Raw genomic sequence first — 24,772 nt, 5'->3', positions numbered from 1 at the left:
GTACTTCAATGCTTATACACACACTCACCAAGTAAGCTTTGCACCAAATTTCACTTTGAAATCACCAAAGGGGAAAACAACAGAGAAAGTTAAACCACTCGATTTAGATCTAATTCCTGCTAATGATCTTATAGGAATCAATTCTGGCCAAGAGCTGGGAGTTAGGTATAGAAGTTCCCCTGCCCCCCAGATGGCTTCAGAGAGCAGATGCTGTAGCTCAGCAGACCTTGCCCTGATTTCTTTTTAAGACCACAGCCTGCGGTGTGGGGGCTGCTGAGCCCCATTACAGGAATTCACATGATATGACCTTGCTCAGCTGCCCTCTCGGGGCCTGGGCAGGCTCAGAGACGGCTGGCTAGCTTCAGGAGCCTCCTGCCAGGCTGGTGGAGCCTTCCCCAGGGATGGCCCTCCCTGCTTGTAGTCTCACTCTCAGAAGCCCCCACACCCCGGGTGGTCCCAGGCTCCATTCCTCACTCTCTCACTTCTGACCTTGGTCAGCAGAGAACATGCAGCTGCCCAAAACCATGTCCTCTGAGGGACAGGACTAGCCTGGGTAATGGAGTGATTAGTAGAAGATTCCTATGCTTCTACCTGGATGACAATGATGACACCGATTATCACAATAATGGCTACCATTTATTGAAGGCTCACTACTGGACAGATAACTGGGCTAAGTGTGTTTTTCATGTCAACTCATTTAATACTCATGGTGGTCTTTAAAACAGACGCTACTATCATCACTACTTTATAAATGAAAACACTGAGGTTTAGAGAGTTAAAACAATTTGCTCAGGGATAAAAGTAAGTGGCAGAGCAGGGATTCAAATCCCAGTGAGTCTGACTCCAAAGCACGTGCTCTTACCAAGAAGAATGGGCAAGAAGCACAGGGCTGGGATCTGGAATCTAGACAGCAAGGCCAGACCAGCCCCGAGTGGCTCAGCTTTGCCAGGCTTCCAGTAGGCCCAGCTGGGATGTGTCTGGTACACTGTGCTCTCTCCTCTAACTGTCCATCTCAAGATGATATTCTGATGGATTCTTTTGGCTGAAAGTGGTTGGTAAAGTGTGTAGGTGGGTAGGTGATGCTTTGTCTTGGGAGCAGACGCTAGGGGGAGAGGAAGACAGGTGTTTTGGCAGCAACCCTAGGAATAAGGGCTCTCTTCTGCTCATAAAGAACGATGTCTGAAGAAACAGAATCACCACCCCCTCCTTCCTCCCTTGCCTATCTTCAGTGACTCAGTCTTGCAGTTTCGGGAGAGACCGGGGTCTCAGGATGAGGCTAGAAGTCTCAGGGGTCTGGGACACTGTCTATAGTGACTGTCTGTGTCACAACCCATAGGCTATAGGGTCACAGGATTCATTGCCAGGAGGCCCAGCACATGAGAACAAGGAAGACTCCCTTTACACGTTACTTCCTTGTTCATGGGGTTAACCTGAGCCGGAGTGAGTGGGGTGCTGACCAGCCTGTGGGGAACACTGCCCCTGCCTGCTCTGATCAGGGATACACAGGGTTATCACGGGGCTTGGGGTGAGCTTGACTGAGGTCAAAAGGGGGTCAGTGAGGCTTGTCTGAGGTTCACTCAGCTCTCACAGCAAACGAGGAAGTGCAGGGTTATGAAATTACACAGACCAGGGTAAGTAGGGTTTCCCAGGGGCCACTAACATAAAGGAACCCAGGAGGCTCGTGGGAAAAGGAAGAAGTGGGCAGCATGGTGTGGGTCACAACCTCTGTCTGGTCAATAAGCCTCAGGAGAAAGAGAGTGGCACAGCCAAACTCTGGGCCCAAAGTGCTGGTCTGCTCCTCATGAGTGGCACAGACCCTCCTTAGCTTTTATATTGTGCCCTTATCTGTAGGCTTTACTAGCCTAATGGGATTCGGTAGTATAGACTCCGCTGGCCAGAGGACATGTGTCCTAGCAATTCTGGAGAGCTGGCCTTGCTTCCTTTCTACTGTCTGCCTCAGCCTGGAGGTGTGGGTGAATGAGCTGGCCACGGTGCCGCCCCACCCATGCTTCCCTGCACAGTGCTCAAGGCTTGGGTGGCATTACTCTGTCCTGCCTGGAGCCTGGACACCCCGATGGCTTTAGCAAGCCTGCTGCCTCCTCCCATAATGACAGCTCATTCTTTCCCATTATTCCCTGCCCAGGTTTCATCTGGAGTCTGGAATCATGGGCTCAGCTTCATCCCTGGAACCACCTCTGTCCTGGAAGCTGAGCCCTGTGTCATCAGGGGTGGGGTGGGGCTCTCAAGCTATTCTAATGAAGCCAGTCCAAGACTCTGCTGCTCTGAAGACTTCGAACCAAAGGTGGCCACTCTATCACTGCTTCAGATCACAGACGACAGCTTCCAGCTGACATCTGGCTTCCCCGGCCTGTTGCTGATTTCATCCCTACACCCCACCCTGCTCCACCAGGCGCTTGAGACTGCTGTGGGCCAAATGACTGTGTTGGCCTACGGCTGACCTGGCCTCTGGCTAGAATCACTTCCGTCCCTTCTTGAAGTCCCACGTTCCTTCCCACCTAAGTCTCCTCTGCCTTTAACACTGTGGGGTAACAAAGAAGAGCCAACTGACAGGCAAAAGTGAGGCTTGTGCGTGCATACACGCCCAGATGGAGTCACTCAGACGTACAGAAGGGCAGCCGGCAGTGCTGTTCCACGCAAGCATGGGCCAACACTGTCATACACTCACATTTGCTCAGAACCCACGGCCAGCAGGGAAGCTGGCAGCAGACTCCAACTTCAGCTGACACACACAAACCCCACACATACAGACCCACGACGACAATCCCCCTCAGAAAGACACACACACGTGCACGGGAGGGTAACTGTCGGTGGGGTCTGGCGCGGGTGGGTACACAGGCTTGTGTGCAGGCGCACACACATACACACGGTCTGGAGTGAAGCAAGGGCTACAGGAACAACCAAGGGCAAACAAACAAGAGGAGAATTCCTTAATCACATCAGGATGTGCAGGAGGGAGGGAGGGAGGGAGTGAGGAGGGAGGGAGGGAGAGTAGACCGGGGGGGGGGGTGATTTTCCACACGGGGCCAGCAATGTCAGCTCTTCCTGTACGTGTGCTGGAGGCTGGAGTTCAGGCCTGTGCTGCACTGAGCTCCACACATCTATAAACTTGATCCTCAGCCTGAACCCTAACACCCCACCCCCCCCACTCCCTTTCCTAAGCCTCCCGAGCTGCACATTATTAAACTCTTTCTTTCCCTCCCTTCTCCTCCAATGCAACATTAAAAAGAAGCATCTGGAACTCGTAGCAGAGGGAGATGGAGACACTGGGGTGGGACTGGCAGGAAGGGGCACCAGCAGAGTGCACTCTTGAGAAGCTGGCTGGTCACGTCCACATCCATACTGCTCGGAGTGGTTATAAATAACCGGGTAGGAGTGGCAGCCATGGGCAGAGCAGGGTTGGGGGTGGGGAGGGAGCCTTCCCCTCTGCCACAGCGGGCTCTCCCTGCACAGTACCTCATCTTCCAGTTGTTTTCCCTCTTGGCTTCCCATTTCCTTTCCCATGGTGTCTGGGACGGGTGCCACTGACACATATTTTCCACCCTTGAATGCCAGCAGAGGCTCTTCTTGTCCACAAAGGGCTTCCAGAAAATACTTCAGCACTGTGACCCTTTTGCAGTCGGCTGCAATAACCTACAGGGCGAGAGGGAGAGAAGAGAAACAGCATTTTCTGAAAGGGAAGATGAAGATGACAGGCATTGTTCGCTAGCAGAGGGGCATACAGGGAGTGTGTCAAAGTTATTGGACAAGGCTGTTGAGTGGACAAGTGGGACTTTGAGTGTGTAGGAGCTTGTGAAGGAGGAGTGGGGGCAGGGGTTTGAGGGCTAAGATCCTTTAGAGGAAGAAAGTCACTGTCTCTCTTTAGGTCATCCCTGGGGGAGCAGACATCCCCATGACCAATGATAGGTGCCCTCTGGGGCTTTTGTCTTTCTTCTGCTGAGGTCCTGATATAAAAAAAGAATAAATTAAATTCATCTGAGCATAGTATTTAACTGATAGAAGGCAGGGTGGAGTGCAGAACACCGCTTTCACAGAACACAGCTTCTTGGTACCCTCACTGCCACTCTCCATTCCCCTCCCAGCTCCCCTCTCTAGGCTCCTGAGAGAAGCACTTCCAGCCTGAGTGCAAAATGAATGATGAGGGCTTTCTTGGCTGTTTCATTTCAGCTAGATCACTTCGGGCTTCCCCTGACAGGTTCCTGCCCCACCCAAGAGCTTCTCATGCTCAAGAGACTGGGGTCAGGCAGGAAACTGTTGTCAGGAGAAGGGAGACAGGCAAAGCAGGTAGGGGGGTGTTTCACCAAAGCTCTGCTCCTCCAGGGGTTTGTGCCATCCTGCTCCCATGTGGCAACATCAGCATGTAAGCCAGTGCTGTCAGAGAAGCTGGGACTGATTGAGCCGAAATGAAATTCAGTATCTTGAGCAATCGTCGAAAGTGTCTCAGATGACATTTCCACAGTCACTCTGTCTGGGGTCCTTCTCCAGCTAGACCACACAGGTGCGTCCTTACTTGCAAACCCATCTGCACTGCTGGCACCCTGTCAGGACCTGCTGTTCATCCCTGCCCTCGGGGTACTTTCCTCCAAAGGAGAGGAAGAGCCCTGCTCGATCTGGAGCTTGAAAAATGCTGAAGACCACCACCCCTTCAGCAGCACTGACTCTAGCCCCTGTAGAGAGCCCCCCATTCCAGAATGTGAACGTGACCTCTACCTCTGGATCACCCAGTCAAGTACTAACTTGGAGACTGGCTCTGATTGTGTGCTCACTATTTCACAGGTGCATCTGTCCCTTATCTGGACATCACGGGAGCATGAGGCAGGCACAGGCCAAGTCTTCTAGGACACTGTGGAAATGAGCACTACTGTGCCAGCTGGCCAGCCAGGGCCAATGGCAGCACACACCAGTCAATTGTGACTGCAACTCTGTGACTCTATCCTCTGCTGCCTCTCTGCGCCAAACCTGCTCTTCCCCTGCCTGGGAGTGGCCCCTGCACACCCTCATCGATGGCCCCGGGGAACATTACAGGCCTGAATCTCGGGCTAAGGACCTTGACCACCTCCACCTGAGAAGCTGACCTAATAGGTGCTCGGCTACCCAGAGTAGACTTAGGAATAGACAGCCATCTTGAGTTTGGAGTGTCCAGTCCTGGGCTTGGGCCAGGGCAGGTAACCATAAGTTCCATTGCGTGTGTTCGAACACGTCACGAGGAAGGCTAGAAATACAGAAGCAGGGGCTAAAACGCATTAAAGAACAGAGCTGCAATGAGTAATGGCCTGGCAGGCAGCACACACAGCGGCCTCCCTGCATCCCCAGCCTCTCACTTGCAGAGGAAACTTCTGCATTTCCACAAGACTGCCAGTTTCCTCTCTGTGGTCTAATTTTAACCACCTTGTCGTTACAGTGTGTGTCAGCCACCTGACCCCACTATGACCTCTGACCTTATGCCCCAGCTACTGCTTGCACTATGGAGAATTATGTAATGGGTCCAGGACTTTCCTTTTCAGTGTAAAGCTATTACCACTGAATGGAGAGGAGGTGGGGGTAGAGGGGTGAGAGGAAGACAGAGAAAAAGCTTGCCATGGTCCTTGGCAGCACCTGGATGGTGATAAGTATGGAGGCACGCCTGCCAAACATGCGGCAGAAATTTGCCCAGAGCAGGAGTGTGTGTCCGTGGCTGTGTGTGCCCACTGATAGGCAGTGAGGAGAGTTCCTGCTGTTCTAGCATGCACTGGGTGGCATGCTCAAAGGTTCAGGAAGAGTATGATTCCTGGCCAAGAGGGAGAAAGGGCACATGTGTGGACGTGGGACTCCTGGAGATGGGGATTTCCAGGGCACAGCAGGACCCAGGGATGCAGACATCCTGAGCTTGCCTGCAGAACATCCTTAGGGGATCCGTGGGGACTGTCATTCACATGGACACAAAAGCAAAAAGGAGTGCTCCCCACCTTTGATTGTCACCCTGGTTTCCTTGGGGATTTTGTCTGCTATGGCCATTAGTTTCTTCCCTAGGGCAAGGCCACTCCTGATGGATTCTCAAACGGCTTTGATCCAGTGGGGTCTCTGAGCTGCACTGAGAGGTATGGAGAGAATTCTATGCATTTGGAGAGAGAAAAGCCACCTAGCCTTTTGGAATTGTGAACTCTCTCCCCTGCAATCCAACTAATAGGGAGGACAGCCAAAGTTATGCAGTCTCCTTAGGTTCCCAAAAGGCACTGTGAGTGAGAATGTGCTTCTAGTTATTTAGCAAATGGGGGAACTAAGGCACAAATTCCAGGGCTTGCCCAGGGTCTTAGAGAAACCTCTGTCTACAGCCCGATGGCCTATCTGCTGAAGCATTCTGCTTTAAGACAAGAGGAATGAGCCCAGCAGGGTGAGCACTACAATTCCCTTGGTCCTATAGTCTACAAGAGGCTTATGGCAATATTCTCCCAGACAAATCCTCCAGCACCTGAGTGGGGAAGAAAGTGTAAATATGGTTAATAAGAGACATCATGACAGAAGCAGCCCTTTGAACCACCCACAAAGGGCCAAATCCATGATGATCTTTGGCTGGCCAAGGAGGACTTCCTGGTAGGACGGGGTTAAAGCTGGGCTTCCAGCTTGGAGAGGAAGGAGTCCAGCTGAAGTCTATGACATAATCTCCACGATAGCTCTGTTCATGAGCACACTTTTCCAGTCAGTATCAATGAAAAACACAGAATGTAAGTCATCTGTACACTGCAGCTCTGGGCAAACTCTAGATTCTCTAGAGGAGAAAGAGCTGGGCAGAAGAGGACTCCTTCCCGTGCTGGTAACAGGCGGGGTTGGCCTAGAGCTAGATGGAGGCATAAGGGCTGATGGCCAGGGAATACCCCAGGAACCTGGGATCCATCACCTTCTCAGTGTAGTAGTCCTGGCCTTTCTGGAGGGAGACTCACTGTGTAGGAGGTTACCAGAACTCCCAAGTTGATGGACAAAACGTCTCACACAAATCACTCTAGTCAGCACTGAGAAGAAAACTGAGGCTTTAGGTCAGGGAAGAGCTAAAAGAAAGGCACCCAGAGAAAGCCCCTTTCCCTTCCCCTGAAGCCCATCTGAGGCAGTGAGCCCCACCAGTGGGAACTGAAACCTCTAGCTTCAGGGCTCCAGTTATCACTGGATCAGATCCACACGCAAAGAACCAGGCAGAAAGGAAAACTGAAAGTGAGATGTGGCAAGGCGATACAAGAGCCTGGCCTGGCCAAGGCTCAGTTCCTTAGAGATACAATGTGAGCAGGCATGGGGTATCTGGAGGTTAGAACTACACGGAAGGTTAGGTCTTATGGAAAGCAGAAAGAAACCTCTAGGTTAAAAGAGAAGAGGGAAGGCAGACTGAGCTACCTGTCTGGGGCACCTTGGGGTGGGTGTGGTAGATAAACAAGGAATGGAGTTCTCTGGAAACTCTCTATAGCTACTTGGGAGGGGACAAGCCCAGCCTGGTCAGATATGCCCTGCCTGGAAGGAACAGAAAAAGCGATCTAAGCTATCTTATGGAAGATGGGGGAAGAGGGAAGAGACAGAGAGTAAAGGAACTGAGCACCAGGGCACCTGGGTGGCTCAGTGGGTTAAAGCCTCTGCTTTCAGCCCAGGTCATGATCCCAGGGTCCTGGGATCAAGGCCCACATCAGGCTCTCTGATCAGCAGGAAGCCTGCTTCCTCCTCTCTCTCTGCCTGCCTCTCTGCCTACTTGTGATCTCTGTCTGTCAAATAAATAAATAAAATCTTAAAAAAAAAAAAAAAAGGAACTGAGCACCAGGTACCACAGACTGATGTACTCTGAGTTGTAAGACTTAGCACCTTATAGCTGCCACGGTGAAGGGAAAACATTCTTCCTTTCTCTGCGCCCACGTAGCAAAGGAATAGGAGGAGGCATCACAGAGCTGAACCAGGTCTCTGGATGCAAGCCCTAGGGAATGAGGGGCTCATGCCATCTTTACTGGGTTCTTGTTATCTCCAAATAGGCCTCCTGGAAGGCACAAGAGCACAATGGTGGCTGGTTAGATTTTGCAAAACTTCTTTTTCTGAACTTCTGGTTTGGGGGAATCAGAATTTAAACCTATACTATCAGCCAGTTCTATTTTTTCTGGTCTTAAAAAAGTCCCACTTGCTACTGCTCCTCTGGTTAAAGAGAAAAATCACATGGGTTTTTTCCTCTACAAACTTAAGTTTACAGGTTGTTTTTCTTGTTTCTCTAAATGGAGCCAATTATTCTCACATTTGTTGAAACCTTCAATCAAACTTTATAGCTTGTTAATTTTACAGAATGTCCTTAGAGCAAATAAGATGCAGACAGGAAAGTAAAGTCTTGCTGAGATTATTAAGAAAGCTTAAAATAGCCTACAAATCCACCACCGAGGCTGGTGAATAGAGGCTGCTTGGCTGGGTTCTGAGGTCAACTAGCAATGGGTTAATTATCATCTTTAATAAGCCAAGCCTACAGGATTGGTTACAAGAAGCTCAAGTCAGACTAAAAAGTGTTTTCAAAAACTGGGAACCTCCGGTTATTCACGACTCACTCTCACAGGAGCCTGCAGGGTGGGAAGGACAATTCTGTAGTGGCCAAGGGTGGGTCAGCCTAAGAGGTCTGCCAATGAAAGTTCAGACACAGGGAATCCTCTGGAGCTGGGAGGGCAGAGGAAGTGGTTTACTTACATTCCTAGAGGGAGGGACTTCCAGGCAGGGAGCAGAATCCAGAGGCAGAAGGGAAGCTGGCCATAAGGATGTACAAGTAAGTACTCTGAAGACACAGGAAGTAGCTTACAATGGAGAGACAGACATTGGTAGCCTACCTGAGTCAGAAGAAATTGGTATTGAACTGTGAGAGAGGGTCCCAGGTCAGAGGGGAAAGAAAGGAGACCTATTTAGGCACTGAAAGCATAACCTGGTAACCCGTGGGCGTGCCATCCAAAGGAATTAATCAGCATTTCACTCTTTCCCTATCCTTAGTGCAGCAGGGCCCCATATCTCTACAAGACAGCTAAATGAAGGCCCCTCACTCAGTCACTTTGGATCCCAATGTCTAGACCCAGCACTCCTGAGCCCTGAGTCTGTGCTAGTTGAGAGGTCAGTGAATCACAAGATGAGATGCTAATGTTATCGATCAACCCACAGCAACCACCCCAGCCCACATGGCTGTTCCTAAAGGCTGTTTTTTTTTCCTAGTGGAGGCAACGGGGGCCATTTTCCATCAGGTGGCAATGCACAGATGCCTGCCTGTTCAGAGAGGGATAACAGCCTGCTCGCCTCACCCACATCCACTGTGTGTGCATGCAGGCACCTGCACCCCTGCGCGGCCTGTACGTCTCACAGAGAGGGGTGGAGGGGAACTGGAAAATGGGCAGGTAGGAAGACTTGGGGGAGAGGGAAAAGGCTACCCTCATAGTTTTACTGTATAGTCCAAAAGGTACAGGTACTTGGCTACTGAAAGGGAGATTATGTTTATCCTGGAGAGTGAAGAACAGCATTGTGGAGCTGGCAGTAAGAAGTACAACAGTAGGAACAATGGGTCCATTCTGGAAAGAGGAAAGCTGAAGAAATAAAGGGGGTTGATAAAGAGTCTGGGCTTCGGGGGCGCATAGGTGGCTCAGCTGGTTGCGTGTCCGACTCTTGGTCTCAGGTCGGGCTGTGATCTCTGGGTTGTGGGTCTGAGTCCCACGTTGGGCTCCCTGCTTAGAGCCCTGCTCATTGGGGAGACTGCTTGACATTCTCTCTCTCCCTCTGCCCCTCCCTACCATGCACATGTGTGCACTTTCTCTCACATAAATAAATCTTAAAAAAAAAAATCTGGGCTTCATAGACTTGTCTTTTTTTTTAATTCTTAAAAATATTTTATTTATTCAATTTGAGAGAGAAAAAGAGAGCATGCAAGCAGGGGGAGGGGCAGAGAGAGCGGGAGAGAGAGAATCCTCAAGCAGATTCCCCTGAGTACAGAGCTCCAATGTGGGGCTTGATCTCACAACCCTGAGATCATGACCTGTGCAGAGATTGAGAATCAGATGCTTAACCAACTGAGCCACCCAAGTGGTCCTTGAATTCAAGCCTTTTTTAAAAAATTTTTTAACAAAAAGTATAGACTTTAAAAAAAACTTTATTTATTTTTAAAGATTTGCTTATTCATTTGAGAGAGTGTGTGTGCACGTGCACACAAGTGGGAGGGGCAAGGAGAGAATCTCAAGCAGATTCCACACTGAGCACTGAACCCCCCCACACAGGGCTCTATCTCACAACCCTGAGACCACGACCTGAGCGGAAACCAAGAGTAGGATCCTTAACCAAATGCACCACCCAGGTGCCCCGAGTTCAAGTCTTTTTTTTTTTTTTTTTAAAGATTTTATTTATTTATTTGAGGCAGCTAGATAGAGAGAGAGAGAGAAGCAGGCTCCCCACTAGCAGGGAACCCAATGCAGGGCTTGATCCCAATACCCTAAGATCATGACCTGAGTTAAAGGCAGATGCTTAACCAACTGAGCCACCCAGGCACTCCCCAAACTCAAGTCTTAACTACAACTTCCTGGCTGTGTATCCTTAGACAAGTTACTTAGCATCTCTGAGCCTCTGTTTGCTCAAGTTGTTCTAAGGTTTGAAACTAATAATGCATATCAAGTATTTAGCAAGGTGCCTGGGCCAATGATAAATGAAAGGCTGTAATTTTCTTTTTCTTTCTGGCTGCCTCACTCTGCCCAGAGATGTGTGGAAGCCAGACTTAGAGGTACAGAAGGAAGCATGGGGTGGGCACTCACGCCCCTGGAATGCTCACCTGCCTGCTGAAGCTGTTGAAAATATCTTATTCAGAATTAAGGTACTGGATCCAGGTTTCAGGGTAGATCACCTGGTGGAGGCAAGGCCCAGCCTCTCTCCAGTTGTGTCTCTTCCTATTCCAAAAAGATTCCTAGACCTAACCAGAGACACGAATTCTATGGGACTCAAGAGGCCCCAAGGACCCAGACTTAAAGTCTGCCACTAATTCACACAACAGAAGTAAAATCCTGTACTGAATATCGTGATTGGCTTGCCCACCTGGTCCCTTCATTTTGGGGTTGTGTGGTGGCTTTGCCTTTGTTAATGATATCCTCCTTAAATGAAACCCAGCTGGATCCTTGCTTCAGGTTCCTCAATACAAAGGAAATGATGAGAAAATCCCCAAAGTGGCATTTTCTACTCACCTGAATTTCCTGAGTTTGGAATTCTGAACAAAGCCAGATAGGAGTCTGGATTCTCCTGCGCAAAGTACAGCTTGCTTTTCTTGTACAGATTTTATGCCCTCATGGAAAGAAACTATTCGCTTCTAGAGTTCTGAGCTCCGGCTGAATAAGCAAGGTATATTCTTGACATGAGCCCGTTGGAGAGAGCAAACTATAGGCAGCAGCAGCTTGGGCTGCAGTCCAATCTGTTTCCCCTGCAGAGTGCTCTGAGAGCAGCCACCCACATTGGCAAGAGTCAGGGGCGGATGCTGGCACTGCCAACACAAGCCTTTCAGGTCTGGCTGGCTTCAGCTGGTCTGAAACCTGGAACACAGGCGCTGGGGCCCTCACTTACTGAACCAGCAGGGGAGGCTACAAGCTCAGCCCCTGGGGATGAAAGTCCTCTTGTCTGTCTCAGCCTGCAAACATCCACATGCAGTCTGCTTCAACACTGCCAGTTAGTTCTGGGCCAGGAGCACTACATCTTGGGCTCCAGTCATTCTGAGCTACATTCTTATTTGCCTTCTAAACAACCAGGATCAAGGGGGCCACCCTTTAGGTGTGTGGTCAAGCTCCTCCACCAAATTTGTTCCCAGTTTGATTTTATGTGTGTCAGGGAGAGTACCTTCTCTGTGACACCTGCAGCATTCAACACATTTAGTTGACAGTCAACTCAACAAATATTTACTAAGTGCCTACTGCGTGCATTAGGCACTATTCCAGACCCTGAGGATTCAGCAGAAAACAGGGTCCTGGCTGGCTCCAGTGGGCAGTGGGTCATATTCAGATCAGGTATATGGAAGATACTCTGTATCGAGACAGAAATACATCACTCTGGCCTTGTTACCTAAAGCACATGGTGGGGTGGGGTGGGCGAATCCTCATTCTTCTTCCCTCAAGGAGGAGGAAGAGGCAGGCCACGGAGAAGAGCTCCCTCCCTGTAGAGACCCGGCACACTGCTCCTTTACCCATTTAGGCAGACGGGTCCTCAGGAAGTCAGGAAGGAGAAGTAATTCCCTTGGGCTCAGCCTTGCTAGAAGATGAAATCCCAACCTCTCTTAATGCTTTCCGTGACCTGTCCAAGCCCTCTCTCACCCACCTACCCCACCCCACTGTTACCACTCTCGCTTCTTGCTATTATTCCATAATCCTCAACTCCAGGCCCCACGCAACCCTGTTTGAGATTCCCCCACCTGCCATTTGCTCCCTTTTGCACCTCGGAGACTTTATAGGTTGTTCCCCCAACCTACAGTGACTTTGCCTTTATGCAATCAATTCATTCCCTCGCCTTCCTTTAAGTTTGGTGAAAAAGTCTTTCTTCTTAAGAAGTCTTATCTAGGGGCACCTGGGTAGCTCAGTCGGTTAAGCCTCTGCCTTCAGTTCAGGTCATGATCCCAGGGTCCTGAGATGGAGCCCCACATTGGGCTCCCTGCTCAGTTGGGAGCCTGCTTCTCCCTCTCCATCTGCCTCTTTCCCCTGCTCATGCTCTCTCAAGGTAAATAAAATCTTAAAAAAGAAAGAAAGAAAGAAAGAAAGAAAGAAAGAAAGAAAGAAAGAAAGAGAAATAAAAGAAAAGAAACAGAAATCTAATGCACCAGCCCACTGCCCACATATTCTTCCTGGGGCTCTACCATGAGACAGGGACTATGCTAGACATCCTGGGCAGATAAGACAGAGCAAGGCAGATGCATGACAGTTCTTGACTTCACAGAACTTTGAGCCCAGAGAGGGATTCCAGAGTAACGTACACAAACTCTCCCAAGTCCATGGGTGTCCCTTCGGCACCTGCGGGCTAGGCTTACACTCCATTCACCTTCTCTGATCTCTGCAGCAGCCCCTCGGCATGTGTATTACTTCCATGCCACAAAGAGTTACTGGTCAGTAAGAGCCACACTAGAACCGTCTGGGTATCATCTCCTAGGGACCCAACCCTTTTTTGAATATTTCAGGTGGGGAGGATGTAAGTCCCTTGGGAAGATTTTAAAACCATCATTACTTATTGTTTAAGAAATGTGTAAGTAATTTTATTATCACCTACTTAACAGGTTTCTTTGTTTTCCCTGCTGCCTTCCACTCTTGGTCATGCTGTCGGAGAAGTCTGTTACTGTCTTGACTTTACAGGGATTCATTTTCCACTAGGGAACCCGTTCCGTTTTGGACTTTTCTGATTGGTAGAAATGACTACCGCTTTTAAGCCCACATCTGCCTCCAGTGCTTCTAATTCTGTTCTCTGCAACCATGTAAAAAAGCCCAAATTCTGCTTCTATCTGATTGGCCTAAAATTATTTGAAGCTGTGTTATACCTTCCCTAGGCTAAACAGTCCCACTTCCTTCAACTGTCCTTCACTTAAAATGTCTCCTCAACATCCTGCTTATTCTTCCACTGAGACTTTCACTAAGACTGAATAACGTCTCTTAGATGAGTGCCCACATGTGATCTGACAGCCAAGAACAGATGGGACATCTCTTTCTTGTCCCATTCTGGATACCTCAGTTCTCTGAATTGAGGCCAGAACTGTGCTGGTTTTATTGTCCACCACCTTGTAATAAGGACACATTGTGAGCTTCCCCCCTCCACACCAAAGATTTATTTATATTAAAGAGAGAGAGACTGTGCAAGCAGGAGAGGGACAGAGGGAGATGAAGAATCTCAACCAGACTCCACACTGAGCATGGAGCCTGATGTGGGGCTTGATCTTATGACTCTGAGATTAAGACCTGAGCTGAGGGGCGCCTGGGTGGATCAATTGGTTAAGCAACTGCCTTTGGCTCGGGTCATGGTCCTGGAGTCCCAGGATCAAGTCCCATATTGGGCTCCCTGCTCGGTGGGGAGTCTGCTTCTCACTCTGACCTCTCCCCTTCTTGCTCTCTCTCGCTCTCTCAAATAAATAAATAAAATCTTAAAAAAAAAAAAAAAAAAAGACCTGAGCCGAAATCAAGAGTAGGACACTTAACCAACTGAGCCATCTTGGTGGCCTCACACTGTGAGCTTTTTATTCAACAAATCCCCAAATTGTTTCCACATAAATGGTTAGTATCTCCCTGCACTAGGTGCAAGTCCTCCACTATTTCCTTTTTAAATTTTATTAATTTTTTAAAAAGATTTTATTTATTTGATAGATCACAAGCAGGGGAGAAGCAGGTAGATGTAGAGGGAGAAGCAGGCTCCCCACTGAACAAAGGGCCTAACTTGGGGCTTGATCCCAGTACCCTGGGATCATGACCTTAGCCTAAAGCAGACACTTAACTGACTGAGCCACCCAGGAGCCCTTACCGCCTCCCCCCAAAAGATTTATTCATTTATTTGAGGGGTGAGGGGCAGAGGGAGAGAGAGATCTTAAGCAGATCCCTGTCCTCTGCTCCCAGAGTCTGATGCAGGGCTCAATCTTATGACCCCGAGATCATGATCTGAGCCAAAAACAAGAGTCAGACGCTCAACCAACTGAGCCACCCAGCCGCCCCTCCACTATTCTTCCTTTAAAAAAAAAAAAAAAAAAAAAGATTTTATTTACTTGAGAGTGAGAGAGAACAGAGAGAGAGAGGGAGAAGCAGGCTCCCCTCCTGAGCAGGGAGCCTGACTTGGGGCTTGATACCAGGACTCTGGGGACCATAACCTGAGCCGGGGACAGATGCTTAACCAACTGAGCCAACCCAGGTGCCCCCACTATTCCCTTTTAAACAGTCCTTCACCGAGGCCTCCCCATGCTATAGAAAAAACCTGTTTATTTATTATTGTGCTGCATGCTATTTGCTATGTGTAGCTGACTTTTTGGATAAGGAGGGATTTCATACTTATTCCTATTTTAATTTCATTTTGTTATTTACTTCTTTCATTGTAGCTTATCAAGTTCTATTTGGATCCTAAATTTGTCACCTGAGAATGCATTCCCTCTCAAATTCACGACATCCATAAATCTCTATCTGTTGATTTGCTTATGCTTCTCAGTAACTTTCTCCCATTCATCTGTCCTGTTTTCTCTCCTAAGTAAGATTCTTGAGGGTTGGAACTGTAATTTGTATAAACACACACACACGTAAGTAAGCGTATCTTTAAAGCACTATCTGACACGCACTGGCTCCGTGGGCGACACAGAAGACACGATTCTTCCGTGGAGGGGAGCCAGCTACACTGTACAATATGTGAATCAGGCTCCTTGTGTTGTGCAACACACACTCAGAGATGCTACCTTCTGCTTTGGGTGGTGCTTCCCGTGGAGGTATGGGCTCAGTGAGGGACAGGTGCTCTCTTTCGACAGGCGGCCTACAGAGTTTTGGGTTTGAAATAAAATACCACAACAAGCGAAGCTCTGGGCATGTTTTGCCTTGTCTTAACTGGAGGTTGCTGCCCCAGGGCAAGGCATAACACACCTCAGCAAGAGGTAAGACTTATGTCCTTCAAAGCACTAATGTCATGCTCTTGAGAAGAAACTGCCGTATCCCAGACTCCCCATAGCATATTAAAAATATGGCACACAGAAATTTTCTGAGATTAGGGCTGAGGTAGAAAGGCCACATTAAGTCATATTTTCAGGTTCTGCATCTAGAGACCGGGATCCTATGTGTGGCCCGTGTTTCACAGCTGGAGATAAGTCAAGCTTGGCTAACTAAAGCTAACTAACTAAAAAGTCCACCCACAATTTGAGATAACATGTAAGTAAGGTAAATGTCTGGGACACAGAAGAAATTTCAAGAAATAATCAATTCCCTTTTCTAAACCTCTAAACACTAAAAAGCATTTAAAACAAATTTATTTGAGAGAGAGTGAGAGAGCACTAGAGAGAGAGAGCAAGCATGAATGGGGGTCAGAGGGAGGAGAAGCAGGCTCCCCACTGAGCAGGGAGCCCGATGTAGGGCTCGATCCCAGGACACTGAGACTATGACCTGAGCCCAAGGCAGACACTCAAGTGACTGAGCCACCTAGGTGCCCCAATACTAAAAAATATTAAAAAAACAAAACAAAACAAAACATCTGCACCAGAATCACATAGTGAGCTTGTTGAAAATGCAGAATCCTGGATTCCACTTTGGACTAAATAAGTGAATGCTTCTAGGGCTAGGGGCTTGGAATGTACGCTCTAAGCAAGTGTCCCAGGTACCTATGAACACTGACGTTTGAGAATCCAGTGTTTTAAAGGCTGGAAGACTAGGTGAAGGTGGTTACCACTGTAGTCCATTCTTCATAAGGCAACTCTTCTTTAGCTAAGGTACAAAAAAATCCTATGTCACATTTTTCATAGCCCTTTTAAGGGATCTGGCCATCCTCAGCACACTATGAAGTGGTTACTATTACATTCAGCTAATGATAACAGGGAAGATGAAACAAATTTGATTAAATTCAATGAGCTCTGAAGCCAGATGCAAGGACTTCCTAGCCCAGTGCTCATGCCACCGAGCCACTTTCTAGGGGAGCTTTCTGGCACAGGGCTTTAGGCACAACAACAAAACCCGCTGTGTGCTTCCCTCCCCCTTAACAGCTACAGCTAACAGTGGATGGCTGCTACATGCCGGGCACTGTGCCAAATACTTTACGTGCACCAACTCATCTAATCCCCACAGCCCTATGTAGGTGCTGTCATTATCTCAGTTTTACAGATGAGGAAATCAAGGCACAGAGAAGTAACTTGTTCAAGGTTATATAGCTAGTAAATGCAGGAGCTGCTCTTTTTTTTTAAATTAAGTTTTTAATTTTAATTCCGTTATAGTTAACCTACACTGTTACATTAGTTTTAGGTGTACAATACAATAATCCAACAATACTATATATTATTCAGTGTTCATCATAGTAAGTGTACTCTTTAATCCCCATCCCTCCATCCATGGGCCTCTGCTGTTAATCAGTGTTCCCCTGCCACAGTTCTCAATGCATCCAGAGCATTTACCTGTGCTTTAGGCAGAAACTCCCGCAATCCCACAAGTACAGAAATTCAAAGTGGGCAGTCTCCTGTTGCTCACTTCTTGGAAGACTGATCTCCTTTGGGCGCGTACTCTCTCCACAGGCGGCTGACGTGCCACAACTCAGGGGAGAGCAGGGTCTAGGAGAGCGTGCTTTCTTAACTCACGTGATCTTGAGCAAGTTACTGAACCTTGTTTGCAAAATGCACATGATTCTGAAGGTCTCTTTCCATTCTTAAAGGTTTCTATGATTCTGGGCAGTCATTTTGGAAGGGAGGCGAGAAAAGACAAGTTCTGCCACTGACCTTGATGTTGGGGTTGAGCTCTGTCACAGGGGACAGTGCCAAGAGCTGGGCTTGGCCTTTTCAGAAGGGCTAAAGATTCAGAATCTGAAGTCAAGGGAGAGGCCAGAGACAATTCATAATGGAAAAAGGTGGTATCGGTTCTTCTCATATGATAAGCCACTCAGGAGGACTTGGAGGGTTTTATGGAATCATTAGCACAGAGCTCCCCTCTGGCCACAGAGCAGAGGAAGAAACAGCAAACCAGTTTATAAAGATCCAGAGCGGAAAATTTCTGTTGGTGTCCAAACTAAGTTTTTGGCTTTCTGTAAAGTTTGAAAAGACTTATACTGATGTTTTAATCACCTGTTTAGTGTTCTGAAGACTCTTGTCAGCGGTCTCACTGAGCTTGCTCCAGCAGGCAGTGGGGAGCTGTTGGCTCACACACCGTGATCTTTTTGTCAGCCATTTCTTTCCCATGGTCATCTCTGACACCCTGTAGCTCTCTCCAGGCCACTTGGAGGGAATGAGCCAAACTGTGTGCCCGCCCCATAGGAGGCTCAGGGCAAGCTTTCTGGCTAACCTCTTGCCAGATTCAAAGACAAGAAGGGCCCCTTAAAAAACGCCAAGGGGTAAAGACATGAGGAGTGGTCTCTGGAGATTAGAATACAAACTCAGGGAGGGCACATTCTAGAAACAAAAACTCATGAGCGTGCAAGAAGCCCATTAGGGAGGTTCAGGATAATAGTATGTAGAACAAGTCAGCATTTTACTTCCTCTGCAGTTTTCACTGGTCACAGCTTCTCAGTGGCTGCAATATCCCAGTTTACTGGGAAAGCTGTGGTAGAGATGAAGTGGTAACTGCTGGTTGCCAGGAATTATGTTATTTCATTTGACTATCACAGTAATCCTTTGAGACAGAAGAGGAAGAGGAAACTGAAGCTCAGAGGAAACAAACAGCTAGTAAGTGGCGAAGTTGGGATCTGAACTCAGATTTGTCTAACTCCAAAGTCTGTGCTCATTATACTTCGTAGCCTCTTAGGAAGGCAATGGAACTTTTGGAGAATGGGAAATTACTCCAAGTTCTTTTCATACCCCATCCCCACCCCCACTGAGTAGCAGCCCAAAGGTCCAACCCCAGGACAAAATGCACAGTTCTGAGGAGTCTGCATTCAGGTGAACACAAACCAAATGGATGCCTGGCTAAGCTATGGACAAGAACAAAGATAGTGAATTTTTTGTTAAGATTTTATTTTATTTATTTAAGGGAGAGAGTAAGCAAGAGAGAGAACACGAGCAGGGGGAGCAGCAGAGGCAGAGGGAGAAGCAGGCTCCCCGCTAAGGAGAGAGCCCAATGTGGGACTCTATCTCAGGATCCTGGGGTCATGAGCTGAAGGCAGACACTTAACCAAGTGAGCCACCTAGGCATCCCAAGATACTGAAATTTAAAATTTCTCAGAGTATCTGTCCTAAAAGGAGTTCTATCATTCAGATTAATTTCATTTCTCTGGACCCAGTATGGGCAAGATATTAGCTGATCAGTTCATGAACTGAATGAATATGGGAAACTCGTCACTGCTGGATGCCAAGTTATATATGAGTGTCCCCAGAAAGTTCTCTGCAGGACACGGTCTCGAACTCTGGATGTACTGTAAAGAGGAAAGTTCACCAGGGAGCATGGGGACAAGAAAAAGGAAATCAAAGTTGCCTCCTTCCACCTGGCACCCAAAGGCTCCTCAAATCCATTAATCTGAGAAACTTCTACTGTGCAAGCAACAGGGTGTGCTGTTCATCTGGCAACTCTTGATCTTGGAGCAAGATATGAAGGCAGAGAAGGGAAAGAACAATAGCTTAGTTCTCAGTAGAAAGATCAGGCTAGGGAGGAGATGCTGATTTCTGATTAAGTTCTCAGGGAGTATTTCCCTGTCACAGAATTTTGTCTTTCCTTGTCTCTTCTTTCCAGGGGAAGCTTCCTCAACTGTCTGCTCTCTTGCCGGACCACTCCACACATGCCATTGTTCTCTGCCCCGTTATGCCTGAGTTCAGGCAGAGAAGCCAAAGATGTGGCTTTTAGTAGAGGAAGGGAAGGGGCCTTTCAGGGGAACTCTACTTACTGAGGAAAAAGAGACTCTTAAGAGTGGCAAATGGCACAGAATGCCCTTCCTCAGTGACCTCAGAGGAAACTACTTATAAAGGGTACAGTTAGGGGAGTGAAAAGGAAGGGAAAGAGAGGGAGACCATGATCAGAGAGGTTTTAAGTCCCACCGGAATAACTGTGAGGATGAGGAAAAGTCCATCTTGTATGAGGGCAAAATTAACCAGACCCATCTGATTATGACAGAGAGAAGGAGGGTGCTGGGATAATGAATAGGGGCAGAAGCTTATAGACCACGAAATGCATGAGGGGATGTAGGAGAAAAGTGTTCCAAAGCTGATGACAAGGCAGACAGGAAACTTTTATGTCCCTGCTGACAGGAAAGAAATAGTGAAATTCTGGGTCTCCTCTCATCTGCAGGATTTCTAATAGGTGTCTGAAGTTCACCCTCTTCCCAAGGATGTGCTGACAGCTGGGAATACTGCCCTTCAGGTCAGGCAGGGCAGGGGTCTAGACCTCTCCAGGAGTTCACAAAGAGATTCAGTAAGGACTCAAACCATGATCCAAAACACAAATAGGACTGCCATTTCCTGCTGGGTTTCCATGCCGTAAAAAACGGGGGAGGGGGGAGAAATGCCAACTATGAAGTGCTCGGTCTTCTGTGGAAAATGGGAGTAAGCAATGCATCCTGCTCCAGGTTCTGACTTGTAAATCTAAGTGAGAACTAGTTGCAAGCTTCTAGAGGATTACACTGTTAAAGAGATACTCTACCACCCAACCTGCCAGCCTTTCTGCTCGTTGTCCATGGACTTCTAGGGAGCTGATGACAAAGTTGTCTTGGAACTCTGTGGGAAGGGCAGCCTTGGGCTTTGGCAGCTCCTTCAGGACCTCAGTTCACTGTCCTATGTTCTTAAACAGCTCTGATGGAACAAGCCATCTGTGAGAGTTATTTAGCTTGGAACTGGAAGAGGGTGAGGATGTGGAAAAAATAAACTGAGCGGCCAAAGGATGGGGCCAGAGAGAGAGAAAGGCAGGTGGCATGTTCGTGAGACTCTGTGCCAGGACTGAGAGTGGGGTGGGATTGCAGAAAGGAATGGTGCCGGAAGGGGGCCAGCATGGGAAGTGCTGGAACGCCCAGGACAGCATTATTTTATTTCCAGAGTGTTTTGCTGTTCTCTGAAGGGCTCACAAACCCTCATTTGAGGGTTCCTATTATAGGAGAATCCTGGGATAACGCAACTGTTAAGCACACCTGCCCTGGCTTCAGAATAACTCCTTGAAACCTGCCTAATTTCTTACGAGGCCTGAATCCTAGCTTAGGAGGATTGAGAAGGCTTTCCGCATCCAAAGCCACAAGATAATGGTGACAGCTGGAAGGGCAGAAAATGGAGCCAGGTGGGGTTCTGAGGGAATCTCTAATCTGAATTAGAGAAAAGAGCAACAGCAACCGCAAGGTGATCTGGAAGGGATATGGGAATCCGGTGTGGGACTGAATTGTTACTGCACCGAGTCTCCTTAACTGCCCCTCCACTCACCCTGAAGATCATATAAGTTGAGGGAGGCTTCTATTTTTTAAAAATCTAGGCATTTTCACTTATGTTATCTCATTTAATCCTTAATGAGCTATTATGAAGGGATAGTCTACTGTCACCCCCATTTTACAGAGAGTAAACTCAAGGCCAGGCAAAATAAGTAACTTATATGGAGATTACTTTACAACCCAAACAGAATATAATGAAGACTATGACTTTCATGTAATTCAGGGAGATTTATTTTCCTATAGGTCATTCTGGCAAAACAACATTAGAATGAATGGTATCTCATCTGATCCATTTCAGATCACCAAGCCTATGTAGTATATCCTCACGGGATTTGCAAAAGAGTCCAAAAAGCTGCTGTTAGAATATATTTCTGATTCTTCATTAAATATTTCCAAGTCACTGGACTAAGAGCAGGCTTGGAGATAGCAAGCCAGGAACTATGAATGCTGCTTATGCTACTTCTAAAGCATGCATACAGAAAAACAGGCAGACAATCAGACTACAGCTGACCCTTGAACAGCACAGGTTTGAACTGCATGGGTCTGCTTAGATGCAGATTTTTTCCGAAAATACAGTACAGTGCTGTAAGTGTATTTTCTCTTCCTTATGATTTCCTTAACATTTTTTCTCTAGCTTACTTTATTTTAAAAACTACAGTATGTAATACATATAATACACAAAATAAGTACGAATCGACTGTTTATGTTATTGGTAAGGCTTCCAGTCAACAATGGCTATTAGCGGTTAAGTTTTGGGGGAGCCAAGCATTTTATGCATATTTCCAACTGTGCAGGGAGGAACATCACCCTCAAGCCCCACGTTATTCAGGGGTCAACTGTACTTTGAAGTATAGTTTCAGTTCTTCATACTGATAAGAGAGACAAAATTTCTGTAGTAGCCTATCCTAGAGAAGCCCCCACACAGCCTGAACTTCTTTTAAATTAGACTAAAACCACTCTTGCTACTGATAAAGCAGAAAAGAAGTTCAATAAGAGCACCTTCCAGAAGGTACTGAAGATATATGGTGGCACATTGGCCTCCAGCGTCAGGGCAAACTAAAGTTGCTTAGTAATGTGCACTTTAAACACAAGGCACATGGCATAAACAAACAAATAGTATAAAAGGCTGAATTTTAAAAACAAAATCTCATTCTGATTTCTAGACCCTCTGTTCCCCAACCCTGTTGCCAGTTTCTGGTGTGTGCTTTGGAAATATTTATGCATACAAGGGCACATATGATTAACTGTGGGCGTTCCCTGTACCTTTTATAAATATATTTATATCAATGATGATACACTTTGCCATTTTTTTTTAACTTAACAGCATATCTTAGAGATCATCAACATCATTTGTGAACCACATTTCATACCAAATGCTAAAGATCATCAACAATAAAGTTCTGGAACACATCCAGAAAACCTAATGAATTTATTGCAACAGAGTTTCTCTGTGTTCGGAGGACTGAAAAACTTAGAAAAGGAACAAAAGAAAGCAGATTGGAGAAAAATCCTGTTTGTTATCTCAGTCCATCAGGCCTGGGAGTGGTCAGCAACAAGAGACCCCTCAACCAGACATGGTCTCAAATGACACAAAGGTTGGGCAAAAGAGGCTGCATTTACATATCACAAAAGAATATGAGAAGTGTATATATATGCTCTGGTTTGCATGCTGCCCAGAAAGATCACTCTTTCTGAAGCCTGCACAGAGGAAGACACGCAGTCATAAACTACAGTTGACCTTGAACAATATGGGTTTGAACTATACAGATCCATGTATACGCAGATTTTTTTCAATAAATATAGCCTGCAGTACTGTAAGATGCATTTTCTCTTATGATTTTCTATTTATTTATTTATTTATTTGACAGAGAGAGAGAGATAGATTGAGATCACAAGTAGGCAGAGAGGCAGGCAGAGAGAGTTGGGGGGAAGCAGGCTCCCTGCTGAGAGCCTGATGTGGGGCTCGATCCCAACACCCTGAGATCATGACCTGAGCTGAAGGCAGAGGCTAAACCCACTGAGCCACCCAGGTGCCCTCCCCCTTATTATTTTCTTAATAGTACTTTCTCTAGCTCACTTTTATCACAGTAATCAACATCAGGAGGGTCTTCAACAAATGTGAAGGCCAGAAACAAACACTAACACTTTTTACTGCAAAAATTAAAACGTGTTAATTCCGTCATTAAGTGTAACCCTGATGTTAAGGCAAAGAGGCCCCTTGCAAATCTGAAGGCTCAGGCACTGCTTGCAAGTACTAGTGTCGCTGTTGGGGACAATATGCAGCTACCTCTGAGCAGAAAGTCAGATACCTGAGGTGTTTCAGGGCGATCTCACAGTCTGAGAGGTTCTACTGTGTAAAGGTACCCTCTACTGGGGGCAGGGTATAATTTTGCTCCCTAGACTGTACTTCTAAAAACATTTTAAGGAATTCCACCGAATTCATTCAATAAATAATAAGCACCTGCGATGTGTGGCAGGCCTTATTCAAGGGGTAAGGAATAGAGCAGTGGATAAAACAACGTTCCCGCTGTCACGGAGCTTCATGTTCTTGTGAGACTCAGGAACAAGCAAATAAACACAGTACAAGTAGTGATAAGTCCTATGAGAACAGTCAAATAGGGTAAGAGGGACAGAGAGTGACAGGGTGGGGAGGGTGCTGCTCTTTTACAGAAAATGAACAAGGGAAAGGCTCCCAGGAAAAGTGCCAGTCGAGCAGACGTGAACAGCCTGAAAAGGGCCTGCCAGCCACATGGGTAAGGAAAGGGGAAGAGGCTCTTTTAGCCTGGCCACGTGAGAGGAGAAGCCTTGGAGAGTTGATGCGATGTGCACGCCCTCCATGCAGTTTCTGGATAGTTTCCATCACAGATGAGAGTTTTATGTTGAATTTTAAGTTGACCACAAATATTTAACTTCCCTGGGCCACAAATGCAGTATCTTCTCTGTGGTTTAGCTGGCACCAAGCACGTATTTACGAATCTCTATATGGCTGCCTGTTATTTAAATTTCTTTGGAAGTGCCAAGGTCTTTAGTTGTGATTTACCCCCTCCCACTCCGTAGTAGTGGGCCTGAACCCTAATCAGGCCTAATTCTTGGAAAAAGAGATATCTTTACAATTGAAGTGTAGGGTCTCCCTAGTTAAATTTCCTATTACCGCTTTCCTCTTCAAAAAACATCACTGGACAATCAGTTCTGAGTTCTTGTATTTGAATTACAATGTAAAAATTTAAAAACTTCTGTGCTTTTTTTTCCCCACTATTAGAGCATAAAAAAAAAAAAAAACAACTTAGTAAATCTGTGTGCTTTTGCTACATTAAAAAGCAAAACAAATAAACAAAAGAACCCAGGTGTAACGAGCCCCAAACCTCTAGAAGTGTGTTTTTACATACCGATTCCTAAGAATTATAACCAGCACTAGAGTTATACAGAATATAGGAAATAGTTCCTGCTCCCCAGCTGCGTCTTCATGAGCTGACTTGGGCAATGGTTCTGGCTCCACAAGAACACAAAATTCTGGGTTAGCCCTAATCCCAGGGCCACTGTCTCTTACACAGCTGGCAAAGATCCACAAGGAACTTTTATCAAATAAAGGCACACAGGCAGATTGTCTGAAACTCCTGAGTTTCAAAACAACTGTTCCTACCCCATTCTGGATTTCTGACATTGCTTTCATCTTTCTCAACACAGCCTACTGAGCCATTGGGCCACTCATACTCAGGCTGTGTGGGGGCGGTGGGGGAGGGGGTAAGCC

General features: G+C 47.1%; 1 protein-coding gene across 3 annotated transcripts in view; it reads right to left on the bottom strand.

Annotated features, from left to right (window-relative positions):
* Nucleotides 1-24,772, bottom strand: part of SMG6 (SMG6 nonsense mediated mRNA decay factor) — a 237,758-nt gene that overhangs the window by 18,906 nt on the left and 194,080 nt on the right. For all 3 annotated transcript variants that reach the window (XM_032846751.1, XM_032846750.1, XM_032846752.1), the window contains exon 14: nucleotides 3,475-3,651. In XM_032846751.1, the coding sequence (XP_032702642.1) occupies nucleotides 3,475-3,651 (177 nt within the window). The remainder of the gene's footprint in view (nucleotides 1-3,474; nucleotides 3,652-24,772) is intronic.

The sequence above is a fragment of the Lontra canadensis genome, unplaced genomic scaffold, assembly GCF_010015895.1.
Source record: "Lontra canadensis isolate GAN:19392208 unplaced genomic scaffold, GSC_riverotter_1.0 scaffold180, whole genome shotgun sequence".
Lineage (NCBI taxonomy): Eukaryota > Metazoa > Chordata > Mammalia > Carnivora > Mustelidae > Lontra > Lontra canadensis.
This window is presented reverse-complemented; position numbering and strand designations above follow the sequence as displayed.